Source organism: Epinephelus lanceolatus, chromosome 4 (genome assembly GCF_041903045.1).
Source record: "Epinephelus lanceolatus isolate andai-2023 chromosome 4, ASM4190304v1, whole genome shotgun sequence".
Lineage (NCBI taxonomy): Eukaryota > Metazoa > Chordata > Actinopteri > Perciformes > Serranidae > Epinephelus > Epinephelus lanceolatus.
In genome coordinates, this window is record NC_135737.1 from 31,567,526 (window position 1) to 31,588,527 (window position 21,002).

At 41.3% G+C, this 21,002-nt stretch overlaps 2 protein-coding genes across 7 annotated transcripts in view; one reads left to right on the forward strand and one right to left on the reverse strand.

Annotated features, from left to right (window-relative positions):
- Positions 1–21,002, reverse strand: part of gria4a (glutamate receptor, ionotropic, AMPA 4a) — a 162,426-nt gene that overhangs the window by 99,653 nt on the left and 41,771 nt on the right. The window lies entirely within an intron of this gene.
- Positions 363–19,729, forward strand: LOC144462793 (uncharacterized). Its single transcript, XM_078167473.1, has 4 exons — positions 363–553; positions 645–926; positions 1,029–1,398; positions 19,634–19,729. Exons 1-4 carry the CDS (start codon positions 363–365, stop codon positions 19,727–19,729), a joined length of 939 nt encoding a protein of 312 aa, XP_078023599.1.

A 21,002-nucleotide genomic window follows, 5' to 3' on the forward strand; every position in this document is an offset into this window, starting at 1 on the left:
ACAGTTTTTCTTGATTGCTTTGACCTGCTTATAGAAACTGGGATCCACTCGGTTTTCATCATCACTGTCTCAGCAGAGCACAAGACACCTCTTGCAAATGTGTTAACCCTTTCTCATTGGATTGACACATTTTCCCTGCCCTTTTGCAGAACAGTTAACACGGATGTCATTCAAGCAGTCCAAACTCCATTGTTTTAGCTATGGTAACCAAACAGAAACGATCTGTTCCTAACTATTAGAAACTACCTGCATCAGTATGAAATCACTGAAGCACCTGTTTGACACTCCTTCACACAAATCTTCAATTAGCAATCAGTCTGCAGGCCTTAAAAGGTGCAGTGCCTGTGTTGTTCTTTGCCAACATGGATGGAGTCCGAGTGCGAGGTGGAGGTATAGTTGGAAGGGCTCAGGTTTCTGATGAAATCCGGGCAACTGTTATTGATCACGTTATCAATCATGGCCTTTCACTTAGAGAGGCTGGACAAAGAGTCCAACCTGTTCTAAACAGAAACACTGTCGCATCCATTGTCAGAATTTTTCTACAGGAAAACAGGTAATGTAGCTGTACAGTATATAAAGAAATATCTTCAGTGGTATACTTTATGTAATTGTTTCCTCATTCCCATTACATGTATTCTTTATAGAATCCAAAGGCTACCATTCTCTGGTGGTAGAGGGAGAATTTTTAGTGCTGAGCAGGAGGCAGCCGTTGTGAACATGGTTGTGGCAAACAATGCCATAAGGCTGCGTGAAATCAGGGCAGCAGTGATCGCAGATCAGGGCATGTTTCGGAACATCAACAATGTTAGCGTGACCACTATTGACCGCATCCTAAGAAGGAACCATATGGCCATGAAGCAGCTCTATACAGTTCCATTTCAAAGGAACTCTGACGTTGTGAAGGAGGCCAGATGCCAATATGTGGAGGTAAGGAAACATTTCTACAGTATACTGTAATGCCTTGTCATATCATGCAGTTAGAGTCAACTGGAGTCACTTTTCACTGTCATTTTGCCTTTTTTTACTTGGAGAATAATGGAGCTTGAAGCTGAGGGGGCACATCATGTCTTCATTTATGTTGATGAAGCCGGCTTCAATCTCTGTAAAGTGAGGAGACGTGGAAGGAACCTCATTGGGCACAGGGCCACTATCAAAGTTCCAGGACAGAGGGGCGCCAACATAACCATGTGTGCTGCCATCTCCAATGATGGTGTCCTATGCCATATCCCCACTATTGGCCCATACAACACCGAGTGCCTCATAACATTCCTGAATGCACTTCATGACAGGCTGATCCCACCTGAGGAGAGGTGGAGGAGGCCTGGCATGCCACTCTTCATCATTATCTGGGACAATGTGGCGTTCCACCACTCTCGCCTTGTCAATGAGTGGTTTGCAGTACACCCTCGAATGATGATACAGTTTCTTCCAGCATATTCCCCATTTTTGAATCCCATAGAGGAGTTCTTCAGTGCTTGGAGGTGGAAGGTTTATGATCACCATCTCTTTGAGCAGATGCCCTTCCTGAATGCAATGACTGCTGCTGCCCAAGAAATAGGTGCAGAGGAATGTCAAGGTTGGATAAGGCATGCAAGAAGATTTTTCCCTCAGTGCATTACAAAAGAGGATATTGAATGTAATGTGGATGAGGCCATGTGGCCCCATCGTCAAGACAGAAGAGACTGAGTATCAATAGTGGCTACTTCTTATACTCTACAGTAAAAGATTTTATTTTGGTTTACATGTATTTTGTGTAATATTTACAGTATTTCAGTTTTCAGCCACAGTTTGAGAAAAAGAATCAATGGAATCAATAAAATTTGCATCAAAGCATTTCTGATTCTGGATCCAATTTGTTGCAAGAAGGCATATTTGACAACAAATGGCACTGGCATGAAAGCTACGTACAATAATAGGCTACAATGACAAGCAATGGTGCACTGATTCACAGTGCTGTATTTTGTATTTTGTTGTCCACTGTGTAATGGTTGATTGGAAGAGCTCATACACTTGTTTGCAAGTTGTGTTGTTTGAAGGCAAAATTTGCTTTTGTTGCATATTTTAAATGTTTTGGTACGGTTAAAGCCTTTTGCAAACAAAATGCGTCATTTTGACCATGAGTGCCACTGTTTCTCCCTGTGTGTTAACTGTTTTGAAAATGTGGAGTTTGAGTTGACTGCTGCATCAAAGCAATCAAGAAAAACTGTAATGTGAAACACAATTTTAAATGCACCCAAAAAGAGAAACCCAACTGCAGTCAGCTAATTGTTGACTGTGGCTAGCTAAGGTTATACAGTAGTACTAAAATGAAGAGAGCAAGAAGTGTTTCGTACGCAGCAAAGGTTCCAAGGTGTTTCGGTTATATGGCGGGCACTGTATCCACTTGGCTATTAAGACACTCCAAAAGCACTTTGTTTGAGATAAGAAATTTGGTTAAGCTTAGTGCAAAGTTGGGTATTTGGTTTAAGGTCAGTAAACAAATTGTGTCTCCTGCTTTTTTCTGACATTTTCTGTATTAAGTCCTGACTGCAATCTTTCCCTACCCTTAAGCAAAAAGTGCATACATATAAAAAAAAGTTTAGGTATGCTTTAGTTGCCATGAGCAGATATTGAATAGCAAGACTGGATATTTTTGCTGGAAATGAATTAAATATGTTGTTAATTAACATTTTTTACTGATAAAATAAGTCTGAATATTTTCCCACCACTTGCTAGATATGTTAATGAAAAATGTTTTCTCGTTATGCTGATAAAAGGAAAATGTAACCCAGGCAGGATTAATGCATTTGCTGTTGAAAATAAGTGGTTTACAAAGGTAACTTCTCGAAGGCTGGGGCCACAGAGGCAGACGCACAGATACATGGGGTATAGCTGAGAACACATTCAAGGCTGGTTTCAAAGTGAATTATTATGTTAAAATGTCTCACAGCCAGCTCTTACACAGTTTATGTCCAAGAGTATTTTTCCATAAAGTTTCGGGGGACCATTTCTTTTCAAGCCACTGCCTCTCAAATATCTGTGCATGCCCCTGGGTTTCTGGGGAGCATCAGTTTGTTGAGCATTGATGAAGAAGAATGGGGAGATCTCTGTGCCTCAGTGGTTTCAATGACATAGCTCTCGCACTAGGTGGATGGTGCTTAGTGTTCTACTCTGCCTATTTTCCTCTAGTGTTTGATAGCTGTACTCAGCTCTCCAAAGTGGCACTGTAAAGACTGACAAAAGACCAAATCTGGAGGTCAGCAGTGAAGGAGACAGAACTTTTAAAACAAAAATACTGACGCATGACTTACAACACCAAAACAAAGTACAAAGCACATCATAAAATTCTGTTCAATGAGATGTTTCATTTGTTTTGTGCAAAAATCTGAACAAACATAAACACAAATACTGTTAAATATTTACCACTACTTCATACAAAGTAATTCTTTCTATCACTTTTTACACTTTGTCCCCAATAATGTCTTAGTATTATTCATCATATCATATATGTAATATGTTCTTTTGTAAATACTCGACAGTGAGTTTATTACATTTCTCTCATATGATATGAGTGTAATATAATCTGATAGGGACTGTCTGTCTGTGCACATCCTGTCCAGAGTGTCTACAGATAACAGAGAAGAGATTTGTCTGTCAGTCACAGGTGCTCCTGCAGTCTGCAGCAGCCAAGGCTGAACAGAGTAGGTAACACATTTTTCATAAACCACCCACATCAGGATCACCACATCCTGCTCCAGGTTACTGGTCTGCTAGCAAAAGGCCAATGAAAATGAATAGAAGAACACATTTACACTTTGCAATAGTTTAGCCCTGTAGCCAGTGGTGTAGTGGTAATTGATGAGGTGGGTGTACTACTAGGTAGATAGGTAGGTTACTGATGAGGAAGTGAGCATACTCTCCTATATATTACAATAGCTTTTTAGCTGATAGGTGGGTATACTGTAACTGGATAGAAAAAGAAGTGGGTATACCCTGTATACCTGAGTATACCCTCCACTACATCACTGCCTGTAGCATAGTAACCAACTTACCATACAACTTCAATTACACACCCAGTACCTTTTACTAGTCCAGTGTGGCTACACATTTTAAAAAATACAGGCCTGTCTCTATTAGACGACTGGTGTGGTTGCCAAGCAGTTCATTTTTTAATAGAAGTTCTTTGGATGTATAAAAGCTGGTTGTTGGCTACCTCACATTATGTGTCCATTCCTTGATTACCCTGTAAATTATTCATATTCCTTTTGTTGTAAGGGTCCTCAGATCAAAAGAATCAAATGGATTTTTCATAAAAATCAATCCAAGATATAGTTTTATATAATTTAAGTATAACATCCAACATTGTTTTAACAGAAAACAGTGGTGTTGTGTGGGTATGCCAGGTGTCGTAATCTTTGAGTGTTGTAACTCATTATCAATCAGTCAAACTTTATTTGTATAGCACTTTTCATACATTAAAAATGCATGCATATCTCTCTCAAACTAATTTAAATAAACAATTTGATAGTATTTCCCATCTTTGCTGAGCAACAGTTTTGTGTGTAAGGAATTAACGACCTGTCCCAAATACAGGGCTGTTGATTTCAGTGATTTAAGCAAATAATAGCCCAGGCTATTGATTGAGGTTTTATGATACATAACAGATTAATTTATGTCAAAGTTAATTATAAAATTACAGTAGAAAAGCACTCAGAGAGTGCAGACCTCCGCCAAGTAGGTGATATTCCCTCCCCCTCTGCATCAGATTTTGCAGCCTGCATCACAATTAGGTTATTTGCATCACTATCATTATTATTAGGTTATATATGCCTTCACCATGGAGACACTGTGGTGTATTTATTTTGTACCAACACAGAATATAATATGTTTTTTTGTAGTTTTCACTTCACTTCAACACAGAACATTAATTTGAACTTTAGAATTACAACAATATTTAGCAAGTAGAAGAAGACGTGCTTTCCGGCCACCAGATGGCGCTATTTTCACCGTCTTTAGAAATTGGAATTGCTGCTGAGGCTGTCAGACATTAGACTTTTTTATTATTTTGTCCACTTTGCTTAAACCGATCTCCACCAAAATTTTATCATCTATTCCTTGTCCCATTATCCACATTTCCTGAAAATTTCATCAAAATCCGTTCATAATTTTTTGAGTTATTTTGCAGACAAACAAACAGACAAACAGACCAACATCGGCGAAAGCATAACCTCCTTGGCGGAGGTAACTAAGAATTTTTGAAAAATCTTTTTATTCAACATTTCAGAAAAACATTTAAAGGACTTAATCACCATGTCCACCAAAACAGTGAAGCAAAACAAAGGGGTACCAGATAGACAGCACTGTAGAAACACCACAATGCCACCAGACTGCAGGGATACAGAAACAGAAGCATACTGCATGACATTACATCTTGCCTTAGAGTATCCACCTTATTTTTCACGGAAACACGGAGGCAAAACAGAACGCAGCCAGCTTCCGTTTTTTTGTGCGACACTTCCGGTCCAGCACTCTTACCACTGTGTAAATGGGAATCGCCTTGTTGTTTACCTTGCTGAGTTTAGCTATATATATATGTATATATCACATTTTTCACGTCACTATATCACCATTTAGACTAATCTGATGTTTGTAAAGTCTATAAACACAATGACTGAACAAACATTAGTATTTTCTGTGTGTAATTAATAACATGGTTATCGTAGATTAGCTGGGCTAACCGTTAGCTGTTAGCCGTTAGCCGTTAGCCGTGTCTGTAATAACTCACTAAACTCACAAAGTGGCCTGTGAAAAAAATATTTTCTCCAGCAGATGTCTTAGTTACAACATGATTGAGCTAATTGGAGTAGTTTCATGTCGTATCCGACAATGGGAGGCTTTTAACGGATGACGATCCTGATGTTAGCTTTGCTGCTAGTGTTAACGTTAGCTGTCCCTGTCAGCTGCAGCCACTGATGCTTTCTAGACTTCGTGATTTCCCAAAACTGAATAAATACCACACATAGCAACACAAAACTGCTTTGCTAGCTCAATCATGTTGTAACGGCTGGATGGTTGATGCGTATATGCAGATTCGGGTGCTATCAGAGCCGATCCGCACATCACTATGGCTTAATGATCAACTCAGTCAATTAAAACAACCCGTCCTGTGTTAGGAGTGTATGTCGCTGACAGAAAGAAAGAAAGAAAAGGGAAAAAAGACAGAAAAGCACACGTTTGGCTGGCATGCAGAAGCACCGTCTGTGTGTCTGTGTGTCGAGGGTGCGAGCCGCAGCTTCAGCTACTCACGTAGAGAGGCTTAGCCCGGTGTGTTTTTTCGCTGATTGGGTTCTGCAGGTTCTCTGCTGGTACACTGGAGACGGGGATCAAGCAGTTTGTCTCACTCGGGATAGATTGTGCTTTTTTGGTTCATAGTTTATGATTGACGTGCGATTTATTCGCATTTAGAGGGAATAAATTTCCGTTATAACGGAAACATGGGCACAGTTATCTATACAAAATACACAGACTAACTAACTAACTAACTAACTGATTGACTAACATAAACAACTGAAAATTGAAAAAAAAATTAGCTTGTACTGTTAGCTCTGGTAAGGGAAAGCATGAGGGAAAGTGGCTGACTGGCTGACTCACGCACAAAAAAATGGAAGTTGATCACTATTTACTTCTGTGTTTGAAAATAAGGTGGATAGAAGTAGTGTGTTTTAATGAGTATAAAACCATAAATTCAAATTCATGTTACCAAACAAAAAAAAAAAAAAAAGAAAAGAAAGGGTGTGATCTTAGAGGCTAGCATCGGTGCTCCTCAGCCCCTCCCCCATAAAACTAAGCAGCAAAATGACATAAAATGTAAAGGGTCCCTCTGTACAGGGAATGAAACGCGGCTGTGACACTGACAATGGCACCGCAGCTCTGTTAAAGAGTAGCATTATAAAGACAAAACAGAAGACAAAGTCTGCAGATCAATAGTATCTGGCAGAGAGCACAGTCACCGTATGGATTTCATATTTGTTCCTCTACGCTACAACATAGATTATAGCACAATGGAGCAAGGGAAAAAAACTGCCATCTCAAAGGTTAGAAAAGGAATGCTATCAAATGTGATATAAGTAAAAACCATACCAACGACGACATCATTACATTAAATCTACAAAAAAGTAGAGGATCTATCTATATGAGCAGCTATTGCTTTTCAGTACGTCTTTTCATTAGACTTGAAACACACGCTCTGCGTCCCCTGATAAACATGAACTGATTATATTTAGCCCAGACAACAACTCATTCATCCTAAGCAGCAATATTATGATGACAAGCTAAAAGCCTGAGGATCAATATTCTTCGAGAGGGAGAGCGCTTTCACTATTTTATAACATAGACAAAAATGAGATGGCATACAGGAGTGCTTTTTAAGCAGTGACCGAATGATTTTAGCCAAGGACGCTAAACCAGTGACCTCAGGAGAACCAAATGGCTGTTGTCTGTCTGGTTTGATCAAATAAATGTATGATATGAAAATGCCAACGAGCAATGTTCAGCTGTTGAGATGTTAATATTAACACCGCTTTATAAAGACAAGATGAAAGATAAAGCTTGACAATCAATAGTCTGGCAGGGGAGTTCAGCCACCTTATGGATTTCATATCTGATCCTCTCCACCAGAACATAGTTTACAAGATAACTGAGCTGCAATAGCTTCATAAACAGGGCAGTGATTATTGAGAGTGATAGTGTATTGTGCGCTGTGCTGTGTGTGTCTGGTTGCCCGTGAATGAGGCCATTCATCCCTCTGTCTGCCTCCTTCTTCTGTCTGCCTATCGTCCCTCTTTCACGAAACTGCCTCAAGCAGAGAGGGAAAGGGGGCTTCAGTTGCACTCACTGAGGGGAGGGAAGAAGAAACGGAGAGGGAGACAGAAAAAGAGCAAGAGAGGAAGAGAGTAGTTCCAAAACCCACAAGGGGCTCCGACAGTGACAAGAGTACGTCTGCCAAGAGATACTGCAGAGAGAATGTAGAGGTAAGGAAAGAAAGCAGAGGAAATTGGATGCTGAAGGTATATATATATATACGCCAGCGAAGGAAAAGAAAAGGCTGAAAAATTAGTCCTCAAATGCTCTCAAGGCTGTTTGTGTGTGTGCCTGTGTTACAGCAGCACATACACACCCATTCAAGTCACACATGCACAGAGCTGCCTCAAAGGCCATCCAGGATATGTCTTTTTATTTCTGCTAACTGTGTCTGAATAAAGGGCTGAGTAAGGGTCAGAGGTGGGGGCAGCAGGAGGAAAGGCTCCTGGGTAAAACTGCCACACTCCACCGTCACTTCTTTATTCTCTTTGATTACATCTTCCCCTGACTTCTCCTCCAGGTCCTGTCCCTCAGGGTGCATGAATAAAGCTTCTAAGAATAAGAGCACTGATTAGGGAAAATGAGGGCAGGTACCCATGAGGGGGGGACAGCTATCACTGTGGCCTTTGGTGTTGGTTGGTCATTTTTACATTTGGCTGTGACGGTTTGAAGGGAGAATTTCAATAACAATCTAAAAGTAACATTAAAGAGGAAGTTGGAAGAAACACAATGGCTTCTGCATTGTGTTGCTCATATGGGTAAATGTTTGGAATACAAAAGGGATGACGCTGGCATTGATCCTCACTCAGGTTTCCAACTGGCGTACAGATGATTTCTTTCTTCTTTTTTTTTAATCATCCTTAGCATAGCGTTCTTTAACAACTCATTTACTCCTTTCTCTGATTGTTTCTCCTCTATTGATTAATTTACTGTAAGAAAACCAAAGATCTTAAGAGTGTTCAGAGATGAGTATAACTGGTGTTGCTACTATTACAGCTTTACTGTTTTCTTTTTTTTTTGGCTTTCTTTATAGAGATACAAGTGGCCGAAATGAGTTTCCTCAGAAGGGTAGCTGGGCTCAGCCTTGGAAATAGGATATGGAGCTCAGAGTAGAGTCGTTGCTCCTTTGCATCGAAAGGGGTCAGTTGAGGTGGTTCAGGCATCTGATCAGGATGGATGGATGGATGGATGGATGTTTGCTTTTAAATACTCACTTTATTATGATTATCAAGACTATCATGACACGCAAAATTCAGATGGAAGGCAGGAAGTGATAAACGCATACAGTTCGTGAACTGGAAATAGAAGAACATGACTACATAAAAGGGTTGGATTGACCTGCAACATCATCTGAAATTTGAAACTCATGTTGGATGTGATCCATACAAAACAATGAAGTGATTCTTCCCACAACTTGACAGATTTGCCTGGTGTGAACACGATCATCGTTACAAATTACCTCGTCCTCCAGACCTAACATTACTATTGTTACACAGTGAGCTGATGAAAGCATACAAGAGTCTAGTAGGCAATAATATGTGTGTTTGGTGAAACGCCTTTAAAGATCTGAGGCATGGCTAAAAACATGTAGAAGCTGTCACAACCCATCCTAATTACATCCAACTAGAGGCATGTTTAACACACTGCTTTAACGTTAATGTTTAACATTAGTTGAGTCCACCCCTCCTGACTAAAGATGAAGGTTTTTAATCCACATCTGCTTCTGTTTCTCAGAGAGTTTTGTGTTTAACTTCTCTCCTTTACGTCCTACTGTTTTCAGGACTTAAAGTGACCCTTGCTTTTCCCAATTTGATCAACTGGAACAACCGTAAACAGCCATATACAAAGAAGCTATTGTTTTAAACAGTGTCCTCTGACTGTTCACTAAATGTGTGCAGATGACAGAAGAGGAGATGATTAAAATGTAAAAAATGATATCAGTAAAAAATATGTTTGTTTGTGTTTTACTTCGTGGGTAGTTTATGGGTTTACCTGTTGTTTGCTCCCATGTGATAGAGGCAACCTGTTAAATGTTTACTGGGAAAGACACCTGCCCTCTCATATTGGGTAATATCATAAAAGACAGGTGTAGAACTGACTGTCTTTTATTTCCTTTTTGTATGACCAGTGAGACCTTAAGAAATGCGGAACCTCTAGCAAAATAAGAACATAATTTAAGGAGAAGTTATACCTAAAAAAACGCTGCCCGAATGGGTGGCAGGACTGTGAAATTGACATTTCATAAATAGTCAATTTTCGCTAATTTTTAATACCCTGATGTGGTGTGAAGCCCTGCACATTAGGGAAATCATGGGCCTCCAAAATTACTTCTTAATATTAAGTTTGTGGCATTTCTCCGCATTAGTCAACAGTGAAAATAGAGAGTGACAGGAAAATGGGGAGCAAGGCAATTACATGCAAATGCAACTGAACACTGATGGTTCCTTCGATGCTGGTAACTGGTACTATCCCCGTCCAATAAGCCATGGATATGACCATTCAGCAATTCTGTTTCCTTTTCTGTAAAGTCATGAGGAAACGAACAAATTTTGGTGACATCTCATTAGTGTCTCAAGTTCATATCTCTTAGCTCAGCACATTACTTGGAACGTCAGGCTTGTCTGGCACAGACAATCACACACACAGTGACATACTTGGGCCCAGTTGTTGCTCTCCTGTCAAAACGACCAAGAGGCATCACCCGCAAAACTGCTGAAGTCAAGGATTCTAGAGATTTCCTGGAAGCGGAGCCTACCATAACCTGTTGTGGTCTTTAAACATACAGTAGGCAATTGTCTTGAGCAGCAAGTATAATGCCTCAACCAAGTATCTACTGCATGTTGTGTGTCCTTGAATAAGAGCTTTAACACAGCACCTAAAGATACCATTTGCTTAAAGAAGTTTTCACTACTGGAAAGATGGTCTTTTGTGCAGTAGAAAGACATTAATACTTTTACAACTGGTGCTACATGACCACAGAAAACAGAGAAAACGGGCTGTAGCATTCACTTTTGCTCAAGAGGTAGAAAACCTACAACTAGCAGAATGCACTCCGCCACACCAGACCAATAAATGCTCCCACTGGTGGGTAAAGCAATGCGAACTTTGCCGTTTTGACACAAGAAACAATATGGTGGCTAACAAACAATTTTGAGTTACAAGATGGGCTATCTGGGCGCTGGTGACATGGAGTATAGCTTACCACAGTTCATCTATTAGCCACAGTGTTATGATACAGAGCTGGTTGAAAATCAGCAAAGTATCCTTTTTAATTATTATGTCTTAACGAAACAATTAATGTCTGAAATATGTCTCTAAAATCCAGCAAAATAGAAATGAATGGGTGGGTGGAGTTGCGGCTGTAGTATCCCACAGTGCTCCATGCTGTAGCACCAAAACAGCATTTGACCACAGCCTGATAACAGCAGGATTATCTCTCGCCTTTTACGCACACTCAAATCAGAATGAATAAGAAAGGGTGTCACTAATCAGGGGGTCTTTAAATGTAGCATTGGCGGCTAAGCTGAGGACGGCTGCCAACCACATTTTAATGACAGTGTTATGGAAATACGCAGTTTGGTCCATGACATCCAGAAAATCGATGTGTCACCATGGCAAAGGATGCTTTCTATTAAACGTTCAAGCAGCAATTGCAATAAGCATTCCAGCCTTCTGAATCCCATGCCCTTTAAGGAATGAAACAATGGTCGTTATCATGGCGACTCTATTAAAAAGAAAAAAAACGTCCCTAGGAGCTGTGCTCACTGAGGCGTGTTATAAATCTTGTGATACTGAACCTGGCGAAAAGCGGCTCACGGCAAAACTGTGGCTCAAAGCATATCTGCTCGCAGCATAATACAGCAGTATGGCATGCATTCAGACACACACACACACACACTTGGAGGGGAATATATAATACTGACAATGCAGAAAGTTTGCCTCAACACTGAGGTCTGCGGCCACAGAGATAAAAGATAAAGGGAGGGAGAGGCAGGGTGATGATAAGAGAGAAAGAGAGGAGGAAACTACATGTCACCTGTCATAGTGCTGTGCTGTGTACCCCCTAGGACATAGGCCTTTAAACAGGGCTAATCTGTGTGTGCATATGTGTGTGTGCGTGTCTCTGTGTGTGTGTGTGTGTGAGAGAGAGAGAGATGTGACAGAGAGCCTTTTTACTCCAGTCATCTTTAAGCACTACTAACAGTAGCTAAAGCCCTGCGGGCCTGACCGGTACGAACACAGTCATTCGTCACACACACACACCCACACACACACACACACACACACACACACACACACACACACACACACACATACACACGGCTGATATCAAAACCATTCATCACAGCAGACAGGGGGAGAAGGGGAAGAAAGTGAGGAGGGGAGGAGAAACTCACTCGATATGCTAGACTCATACTGTATATAAGTACGGCACTTTCATCTCCCTCTGAGGGAGCGATCACACGGACAAACCTGCAGAAACCACTGATTTCCTACGCTATGGCACACTTGGCGTGCACTCCTCTCTTGTGATGTGCTTTTATATTCTCCGTGCAGTTTTGTAGCCATGCATAAAACCTTCAAATATTCTCAGCTTGTCAGTTTCACACGCGGGCCCGACAGCCTCAGGTGCACGGAGCCATTTCTCCAAACACGGTTTACCTATAGGCATTTTTGAAGTGGATACTTCTGTTGTGAAATGTCTCTGTGTGATCCTTGAGAGTGCCGAAACATGATGAGTGTTCTGTACTGCAGTCCTACAGAGAGATAACTAGGGCATAAGTAGATACATTATTACAGAAGTGTGCATGTAGCGATGACTGCTGGGACTATAGAAAATATTAGTTAACACCAAATGGTCTTTTTATTCTTCATGTTGTATCAAACTAATGAATAAATGGCATCATGTGAATGAAAACACTTTGAAACAACCAACAAGTTCTCAAAGTTTAATGGTGAAATATGTCATGTGTTACTGCCTTTCAGACCAACATATAGGAGCACTTTCTAATCTGGAAAGATCATTTTTCTGTGTCTGTGGTTTAGGCACAAGCACAGCTTAATAGGTTTAGGATGGTTTGGGTTAAAGGTTAGAAAAACATGTTGTGGCTCTCTAATATCGTCACCTGATTTCCTCCTTGCTTGTTTTGAGCCATTTTCTGAACAGACTGATGCTGTTGTTTTTCTTGGAAGGACAGTCTGGAAAATTCACCTGCAAACTGAGCCAAATTTCTAGTATCTCTACTTTAAATACATGAGTGAGGATTTGGATTAGCGTCCAGAGCCAAAGGTAGCGCTACATCTGGTGCTTTCCACAGTAAAACAATAGCCCAGCTTTAGCCAAATAAATAACTCAGAGACAATGAAGGTTATGGAGTTTTCAGTACTGGCTTGGAATTGTAAGATCACAAAGTGGTCGCTCTTATCTCAGAAGTTTGTCTTGCAGTGCCATAGAACAAAACACTGACCACCAGAGTTGGAAGTAATGTGTTACAAAGTAATGTGTTACTGTAATTTCACTACTTCTGGCAGTAACTTGTAATGTAACTTACAACTTTTCCAGATTCAATTAATTAATTTTCCATAACCACTTATCCTGTTGGGGCTCTCAGGGGGGCTGGAGCCTATCCCAGCTGACACTGGGCGAGAGGCGGGGTACACCCTGGACCATAGCTGTCAAGTCTCCCGTTTTGGCCGGGAAACTACCGTATTTTACCCCTCTTTCCCGCCGTCCTCCCGTATTAGTATTTTCCCATAAACCTCCCGTATTATAATAACACAGGAATGTTCACAGCATTTCAATGTCAACAAAGGTAGGCCTATCAGATTCTGATCACCTAATTGTAGTTAGTAAGTGGTTGACAAGTGGTTATTTTAGATTTCCTGTACACCTGTCTTAAAATGTAAGGGATACTGGAGCTTGGTTGGGGTGGTGGGATGGCTCGTGACGGGCGCTGGAAAATTTCCCTTATTTTCAAATCCAAAACTTGACAGGTATGGCCCTGGACGGGTCGTCAGACTATCACAGGACTGACACGTAGAGACAGACAACCATTCACACTCACATTCACACCTACGGACAATTTAGAGTCACCAATTAACCTGCACATCTGCCGGAGTACCCCGCTGACACAGGGAGAACGTGCAAACTCTGCTGGGGGACCCTAGGGGTTGAAGCCCCCACCCACGGTGGAACTAGGACCCCTCTTGCTGTGAGGCGACAATGCTAACCACCACACCACCTACTTTTTCAAATTAAATAACCCAATTACAGATACTGAAATTTAAATGTGCTTAGAATTTGTTCATTTTGTCTTGCTCAGCTTTTGTCAGCTGCCTATTCCAAGGATTTTATCCAGGTTATGATCTCATGTAATGTGATGCATGGATCAGGTGAGCGGCACTCCCTCTATTTTGTGTGTGGGAAAGTGGAGAAGGTGGAATATTGCACATAATGTTTCTGTAAGTAATTAATAACTTAGTGTTACTTGGAACACTGCGGGACGACTGGGTGACCCCTCCGCTGCACATCACCTCAACTGACCTTACAGTGGCACAAAAAATGGCGTCACTTAATCAATCAATCAGCATTAGACTGTCACTGCACACCAGGGCCGACAGAGCAGGCACTTGCTCTTCTGGAAATAGGGGCATTATTTTCCCTCCTTGAGATCAAGAACAACAATAAAACAGTGGATTTGTCTTTGCAGGATTTGAATTAGCGTATTTTTAACCTTATGAAAGATAAACCTCAGTGTATTTATGTTTTTGTAAATAACTTCTAACACTTTTATTTCATTAGGCCTATTATGATCAGAAATGACTGTCAAAATAATGTCTGAGAAACTGATGTTATTCCATTTGACTCTGCCAAAGGAGTAAACGCTTTACTTGTGTTACTTAATTTGAAGGATCATCAAAGCTACAATAAACAAGCCTTTCAAAACATTATGTTTTATTGTTTCAATAGCCTACTTAATTTTCATCATAGTGATAAATCTTATAATCGTGCCACACAGTTTCACAGCAACACCAAAATAATAAAGTCATGTGTGCTTTCTCTACTGATACATTTCATATGCAGCAATTAGTAAAGTAATTCAACTACTTTTGAGAGAACCAACTAGTAACTGTATCTTATCACCAATTTTTGGTAGCTTGTACAACACTGCTGACCACTGACTGATGCAGACGGTGCGACAGATTGAGAAGCTGTCAGGGATAAATTTGTTTAACCGTCTCTTAAAGTGCGACTATTGCTGCCTGCTGTTGCTGTATAAAAAATGCAAAATGCCTCCATACCTCTATCACTCTCATTTTTTCACTGTCCTTGTCTCTTCTGCTTTGACGGTAATGTTTATGCGTATAAAATGGTCAGACGTGGGAGAGGGAGAGATATAGAGTGTGAATGCGGTATCTCTGGGCACCACAGAGATGAGACGGAAATACATTCCAGCCAAAAATACATCTGGCCACAACAGTATGTATTTCTATATATATATCAGTTTGTGTTTGTGTGTATTTATATGTGTGTGTTATCCGGTGATGTCCGTGTATCCCTTTCCATCCTTATATCCACAAGGAATAGCAGAATGTTACTTAATGGAGTTTTCCTAAAAAGTAATAAAAATATGTCCTCATCTCTGTGTATATGTGTATCTGGCAAACACACCCACCCACCCACACACCCACACACACACACACACACACACAGGTATTTGTTTGTGTATGTCCTTCCAGCTGAGCAGGCCCACAGTGATTGAGTGTGCTCACAAGATAAACAGAGCAGTAATTTAACAGAGGAAATGACATCCCACCACCCATTTCTCCCGCTGTCTCACTCCTCACCTCGCTATTCCTCATTCTTTCTCCAGTCCATCCATCTCACTCACCCGCTTGTCCCCTCTGTCTCCTCTGCCATCTCCCCTTATCTCCTGGCCTCGCGTCTCTGCCTCTCTTTACCCTACCATTAAATGAGATTTGACTTGTTTTGACATGATTTGGTCAGTTCAATTGAATTCAATTCAAATCTTGTCAATGTCAACTGGCTCGTCTCATCAGAACACAGGGCATGCTCGGGTGGCTGCGGCTCAGGAGGCAGAGACAGTCGGCCATTGACTGCATGGTTGTTGGGTCAATACCCGGCTCTATGTGTCAAAATGTCCTTGAGCATGACACTGAACCCCAAAGTGCCTCTACAGTAATTGCCAAGAACTGCTCGTGTCTGAATGAGACAAAAACTGTAAGTTACTTCATCTGCTAACTTAGAAAAAAGTATTATCAGAGCAGTCTGTTTTACAATTTACACCTGCATGTCTACAATCGGTCTTTGACAGATGAAGTAAAACTCACTATAACGAAGTTTGCACTTTCTTTGTCTGCACTTTCTTTGCATTTGGTTATGTTAAAGCAGTCGTTCCCAACTGGTGGGTCATGGGTCAATTCTCAGCCTTGGTCTAAATATAAACAAGTCCTGCACCCAGCCACTGGTAAAATATCCATGGACTTCATAAAGCTGATGAGGAAATGCCAAAAATTGAAGTTCTTTGAATGGCGGCTTGAGACTGGCACCAGAAGACAGTCAATCTCCACAGACCCCCATGTTAAATGTCCAAATTTACATCAGAAATAAACATGTTTACAGCCTGGCACAAAAAATGGTTTTGGTCTCTTTAACTTATTTCCTGCTTCATGCCAACTGTACAGGGGGTGATTTTTTCATATAACACGCCCGTTTCCATTTTATTAAGGCTTAAAGTTATGCATAATTAAGGGCAGGCTGCTTTGGGTGACAGGCCAACAGTGTCCTCGGCTTCTCAGTCAGATCCAAGCCTCGCTCCTCCGCAGCACCAGCCTCTCACCCAAATATGGTCACTTCTGGCTCCAAAGGCCAAGATGGTGAATGGAATGCCAAACTAGAGGCTTCATAGTGAGAGTCCACAAACCAATGGGTCACGTCATGGTAGCTGTGTCCATTATTTTTACAGTCTATTGCAGTGGTTCCTACCTGGTGGGTCAGAGTCCAAAAGTGGATCACAGGTCCATTCTGAATGGAGCACAAGTGACACAAGTGATGTGTCAAGTTTGTAAAAAAAAGAAGAGTGAATTTCCAGCACAGAGCTTTCATTTTGAAGCAGCGCTTCCTGCTGTAGACTGAATGACTTACGGGCAGCTACTTGACAGAGACAGCAAACTGGCTCGACATCATGGCCAAACGATAGTATAACGCTGGATGTATTTAACTGTGTGGACCTTGAACTAATAACAAAGAAGAAATCTGGACCCCGTGGCTGGACCAGTTGGGAACCACTGGTCTACGGTACACACAGTTCAGTCAAATAACAGTCCCTGGTATCCTTGCTGAGTTTGTTTCAGTATAGTGTTGCTTTGACGATTGAATGGGTTGTATAACTTACTTAGTTGTGCTGTTTACTGTACCACTTATTGTAGCTGTAACTCCAAAATGGCAACTTGGTGATGTTTAAGATAATCCATACATGACGGACTGTACTCACATCAACAGGACTCATTGTAGCTTGTTTAAAAGTCCCTGATACCAATCCATGTTAATGAGTTCCAGTACTACTGTCTGTCTCAAATGCATGTAAAGTATCCACTAAGGAGGTATGGTAACATACTTTAATTCACAGGAGCTAAAGTAAAGAAGGAGGCCAGGTTACTTAATGGGTATTATATGAATTTTAGTGATAAATGTATAAGTAAATAATCTGACAAAAGAAAAGCAAGAGAAATAAAATTGGGAGAAAATAAGTGAGTACAATTATCAGTCATGATGTATATCACCTTATTTTTACAATTAAGTTTTGAAATATGTTTGTATTTCAGAGATTTCCCTTGTGCATTGTTCAAGTCTGTGCCTACACTGTCAAGTAACCAGACATTCCCTTATAACTTTAATTCAATACAATCAACATCAGTTTATCTGATGGAACCTGGTATTCACTATAAAAACACATTTATTGAATCTGATACAAATAGAGTTGTGTATTTTTTCAATGTTCTGTTTGCTCTTCAGCTGCAAATGTCTGCAAGTACACAGTCTGTGCCGAAGCCTCCTTCGCCAGCCTCTTTGACTCCTCGTTTGCAATGAAAAAGATGCTTGCTTCTTAAAGTGCTAAGAGCTGAGCATATTTTTACTCAATGTGCCGGTGTGATTAAAGTTAAAAGCCAATTTTACCCAAAGAGCTTTGTGCTTCCAGTGGTCTCATATCATCTGATAGCAACAGTAAGAACCACGACTAGCACTTTTCCGGAGCATCTGCTGAGTGCTGCAGCTAGCTAAAAAAAAAAAAAAGAGGTGCTTGGTGGACACAAACCCTAAGTGCCTCATATCTCTCTCAGAATGAGCAAAGACAACTATTTAATTAGGAGTACCAAATTGTATTTGTTTGTATTTATTCCAATTCAGTGATATGCCTCCTGCTCTCAGGCATGCCCACAGAAATGGCTGTGCCCCTGAAAAGGTCCAATGAATGGGCCCTTCCCAAATCTGCTTTAGGGCGCGGCCACACATGAGTGAATGCAGATGAGTGACCATCATCTGCTGAGGCGATATTCATGCCGAATGTGGGCAGTGCCAGATGTGACACACATGGAAACCTAGCTTAACAAATGAGTGTTTGCTTGTATGCTTATAACACTGCGTAGTATGATGTTATTGGTTTTCATTTTGTTAGGTTTCATGCCCGTCTCCCTGCTCACTACCAGCCAGGCAGCATTTCTCATCTGGGGCAGTTTGTATTATTAATGGCCAATACGCAATATCAGGTCTTTAAAACACAGCAACAATCAATGTCTCCTCCATCTTGGCTTGCTTGGAAAAATACAGCCAATGACAGTCAAGCAGGGTCAACCATACTTCTTTGCAAATGACTGAGGGTGATTCCATGTAATGCAGATATGCTAATTTAATTTATTCGCTCCTTGTTAAGGCTCTGGCCATATTTTGATGTTCGGCTATGTGTTCTTCGCAGATTTGATTGTGAGAGTGAGTGCTTCTTGTGGGCGAGAATCTTTGTCTCCTAGCTACAGCTGTGGTGCGCTGTAGAGCCCTGCGCAGGACTGTTTTCTTCATCCCGCTCCTGCCCGCTCCCGCTGAATTTCTGACCATTACCGCCCGCAACCGCAACATGTGTGTTACACTCCCGCCCGCTCCCGCAACATGTATGTCCACTCCCACCCGCTCCCGCAAAACTCTGAGAATTTATGCCCGCACAGTAATAGAGATGCATTGATTTTGTGTCTTCTCCCGTCCCGCAGGAGAAAACACGTCATTTTATAGGCTATTAATAAAGAGATTCATGGGGTTGTTTGTTTCGTTTCCCTATAGCCTGCATGTCTTTTGACGCACTGGTCAGGAATAGCGCTCCTATTTCGTTGTTTTCATATAGTTTTTAATGAAATAAAGGCTGGTTCATATTCTATTCTCCTCCTCTGTATTTTATTTATTTTTCTACCTTTATATAATCATGCAGTGATTGAGGTTAAGGTCTCTTTTCTAGGAGAGACCTGAATAAGAAACATTAATGAGATAAAGATAAAGCCTATGCTCAATAACACCGGCATCATCACGCCTCTTTATGTAATTAACAAACAGCAACGAGAGTAGGCTGTGAGTGGCTCAAATAACACTAATAAATAACATAAAATAAACAAAGTTAACGAATGAAACGAATGAATTTAACAAATGAATCACTTGGCCATAATATTGCTGTGGAGGAAGAGAATGTTGCTGACCGACTGCGGTCCCAATCCCGTGCGTCTCTCTTCCAAGATGCGCCCACAGACACTAAAGGCCCGCTCTGAAGGCGCACTGGATGCGGGGATACTGAAGATGAAACGCGCCAGCTTTGAGAGCGCTGGGAAGTAGAGGGCTCAGTGCGCCTTCACACCTTGTTTGAGCTTCTTTTCCACATCATTTGTTAACTCCATCCTGTCGCTAAAGGCTACATCCCGATCCCGCAGTGTTTTTTTAGCCGCCCATTCCCGCCTGCAGCAAAGTTCAAACCGCCCGCTCCTGCAAGATTTGGGTTGGGTCCTGTGGGACCCGGCGGGATCCAATCCCAATGCAGCCCTCTAGTGTGCTGATTGGCTGGTGGTATGGGTTTGGGCCGGGAGTGTCAACTACTGATTGGCTCCCCAACTACCTTCTGCTGCTTAAAATCCTCGACTTCCTAACAGGCTGATGGACAGTCGCCTGACAGAGGCAGCGATCCTTTCCTCGACCTCCAAACCTCTAGTATTGTGTTTGTGTTAAACCTGAAGATTTGGTTTTCCAGTAGTGAGCGTTTGTGGCTTCTGTCGGCCATCTTAGTGAGAATTTCATATTTGTGTTTGTAGAAACACTGTGGGTATTTTACAGACTATTTGTTTCACTAGTTTACTTTTATTATTTTTGACTTAACTTTGAAGCTGTAGGGCTAGGCTGCTGGTTTTTATTTTTGTATTTTTCTCATGTTCTGGACGCATCCTAGGGAGCCAGATTTAGTAAATGTCTTTTCAATTGTGTTTCTTTTCACATGGGTGTAGCTAGTATGTTTGGGGTTTAGATAGTTGTTTTGGCCTTGGTCCACCCTCAGTTATGGTAAATGGTAAATGAACCTGCATTTGTATAGTGCCTTTCTAGTCATCAGACCCACTCAAAGTGCTTTTTACTCTACGAGTCACATTCACCCATTCACACACTGATTCATACACTGGCGGCCGAGACTACCATACAAGGTGCCACCTGCTACTCAGTTTTTTTTAAGTCACTCACACACCGATGGAACAGCCATCGGGAGCAACTTGGGGTTCAGCATCTTGTTCAAGGATAGTTCGGCATGCAGACTGGAGGAGCCGGGGATTGAACCGCTGATCTTCCGATTGGTGGATGACCCGCTCTACCTCTGACCCATTTATGCTTCAGGTTATTGTTAAACCAAGTTAATTTTTCACCATAATAAATAACTTCTTTGAACTGCAATTCCTGAGCTGACTGGTTTGGGGACCAGGGAGGAAACAGCTTTCCACACTTTTATGTTGCACTCCTACTCCCCCAGACGGGGGTGTAACACTCCTTCACTTGCACTGAATGAACGTGAATAGGAAGGAAATATTCGCCATGATAATTTCATATATTTGTCTATTCTATATGAACAGGT

What these genes read in the sequence shown, in the direction of transcription:
- LOC144462793 (XM_078167473.1), top strand. Translation starts at nt 363, where the DNA reads ATGGATGGAGTCCGAGTGCGAGGTGGAGGTATAGTTGGAAGGGCTCAG. An exon ending in ATTTTTCTACAGGAAAACAG is followed by an intron (nt 554 to 644) that starts GTAATGTAGCTG and finishes TATTCTTTATAG; the next exon opens with AATCCAAAGGCTACCATTCT. An exon ending in TTGTCAATGAGTGGTTTGCA is followed by an intron (nt 1,399 to 19,633) that starts GTACACCCTCGA and finishes CTCTCTTCCAAG; the next exon opens with ATGCGCCCACAGACACTAAA.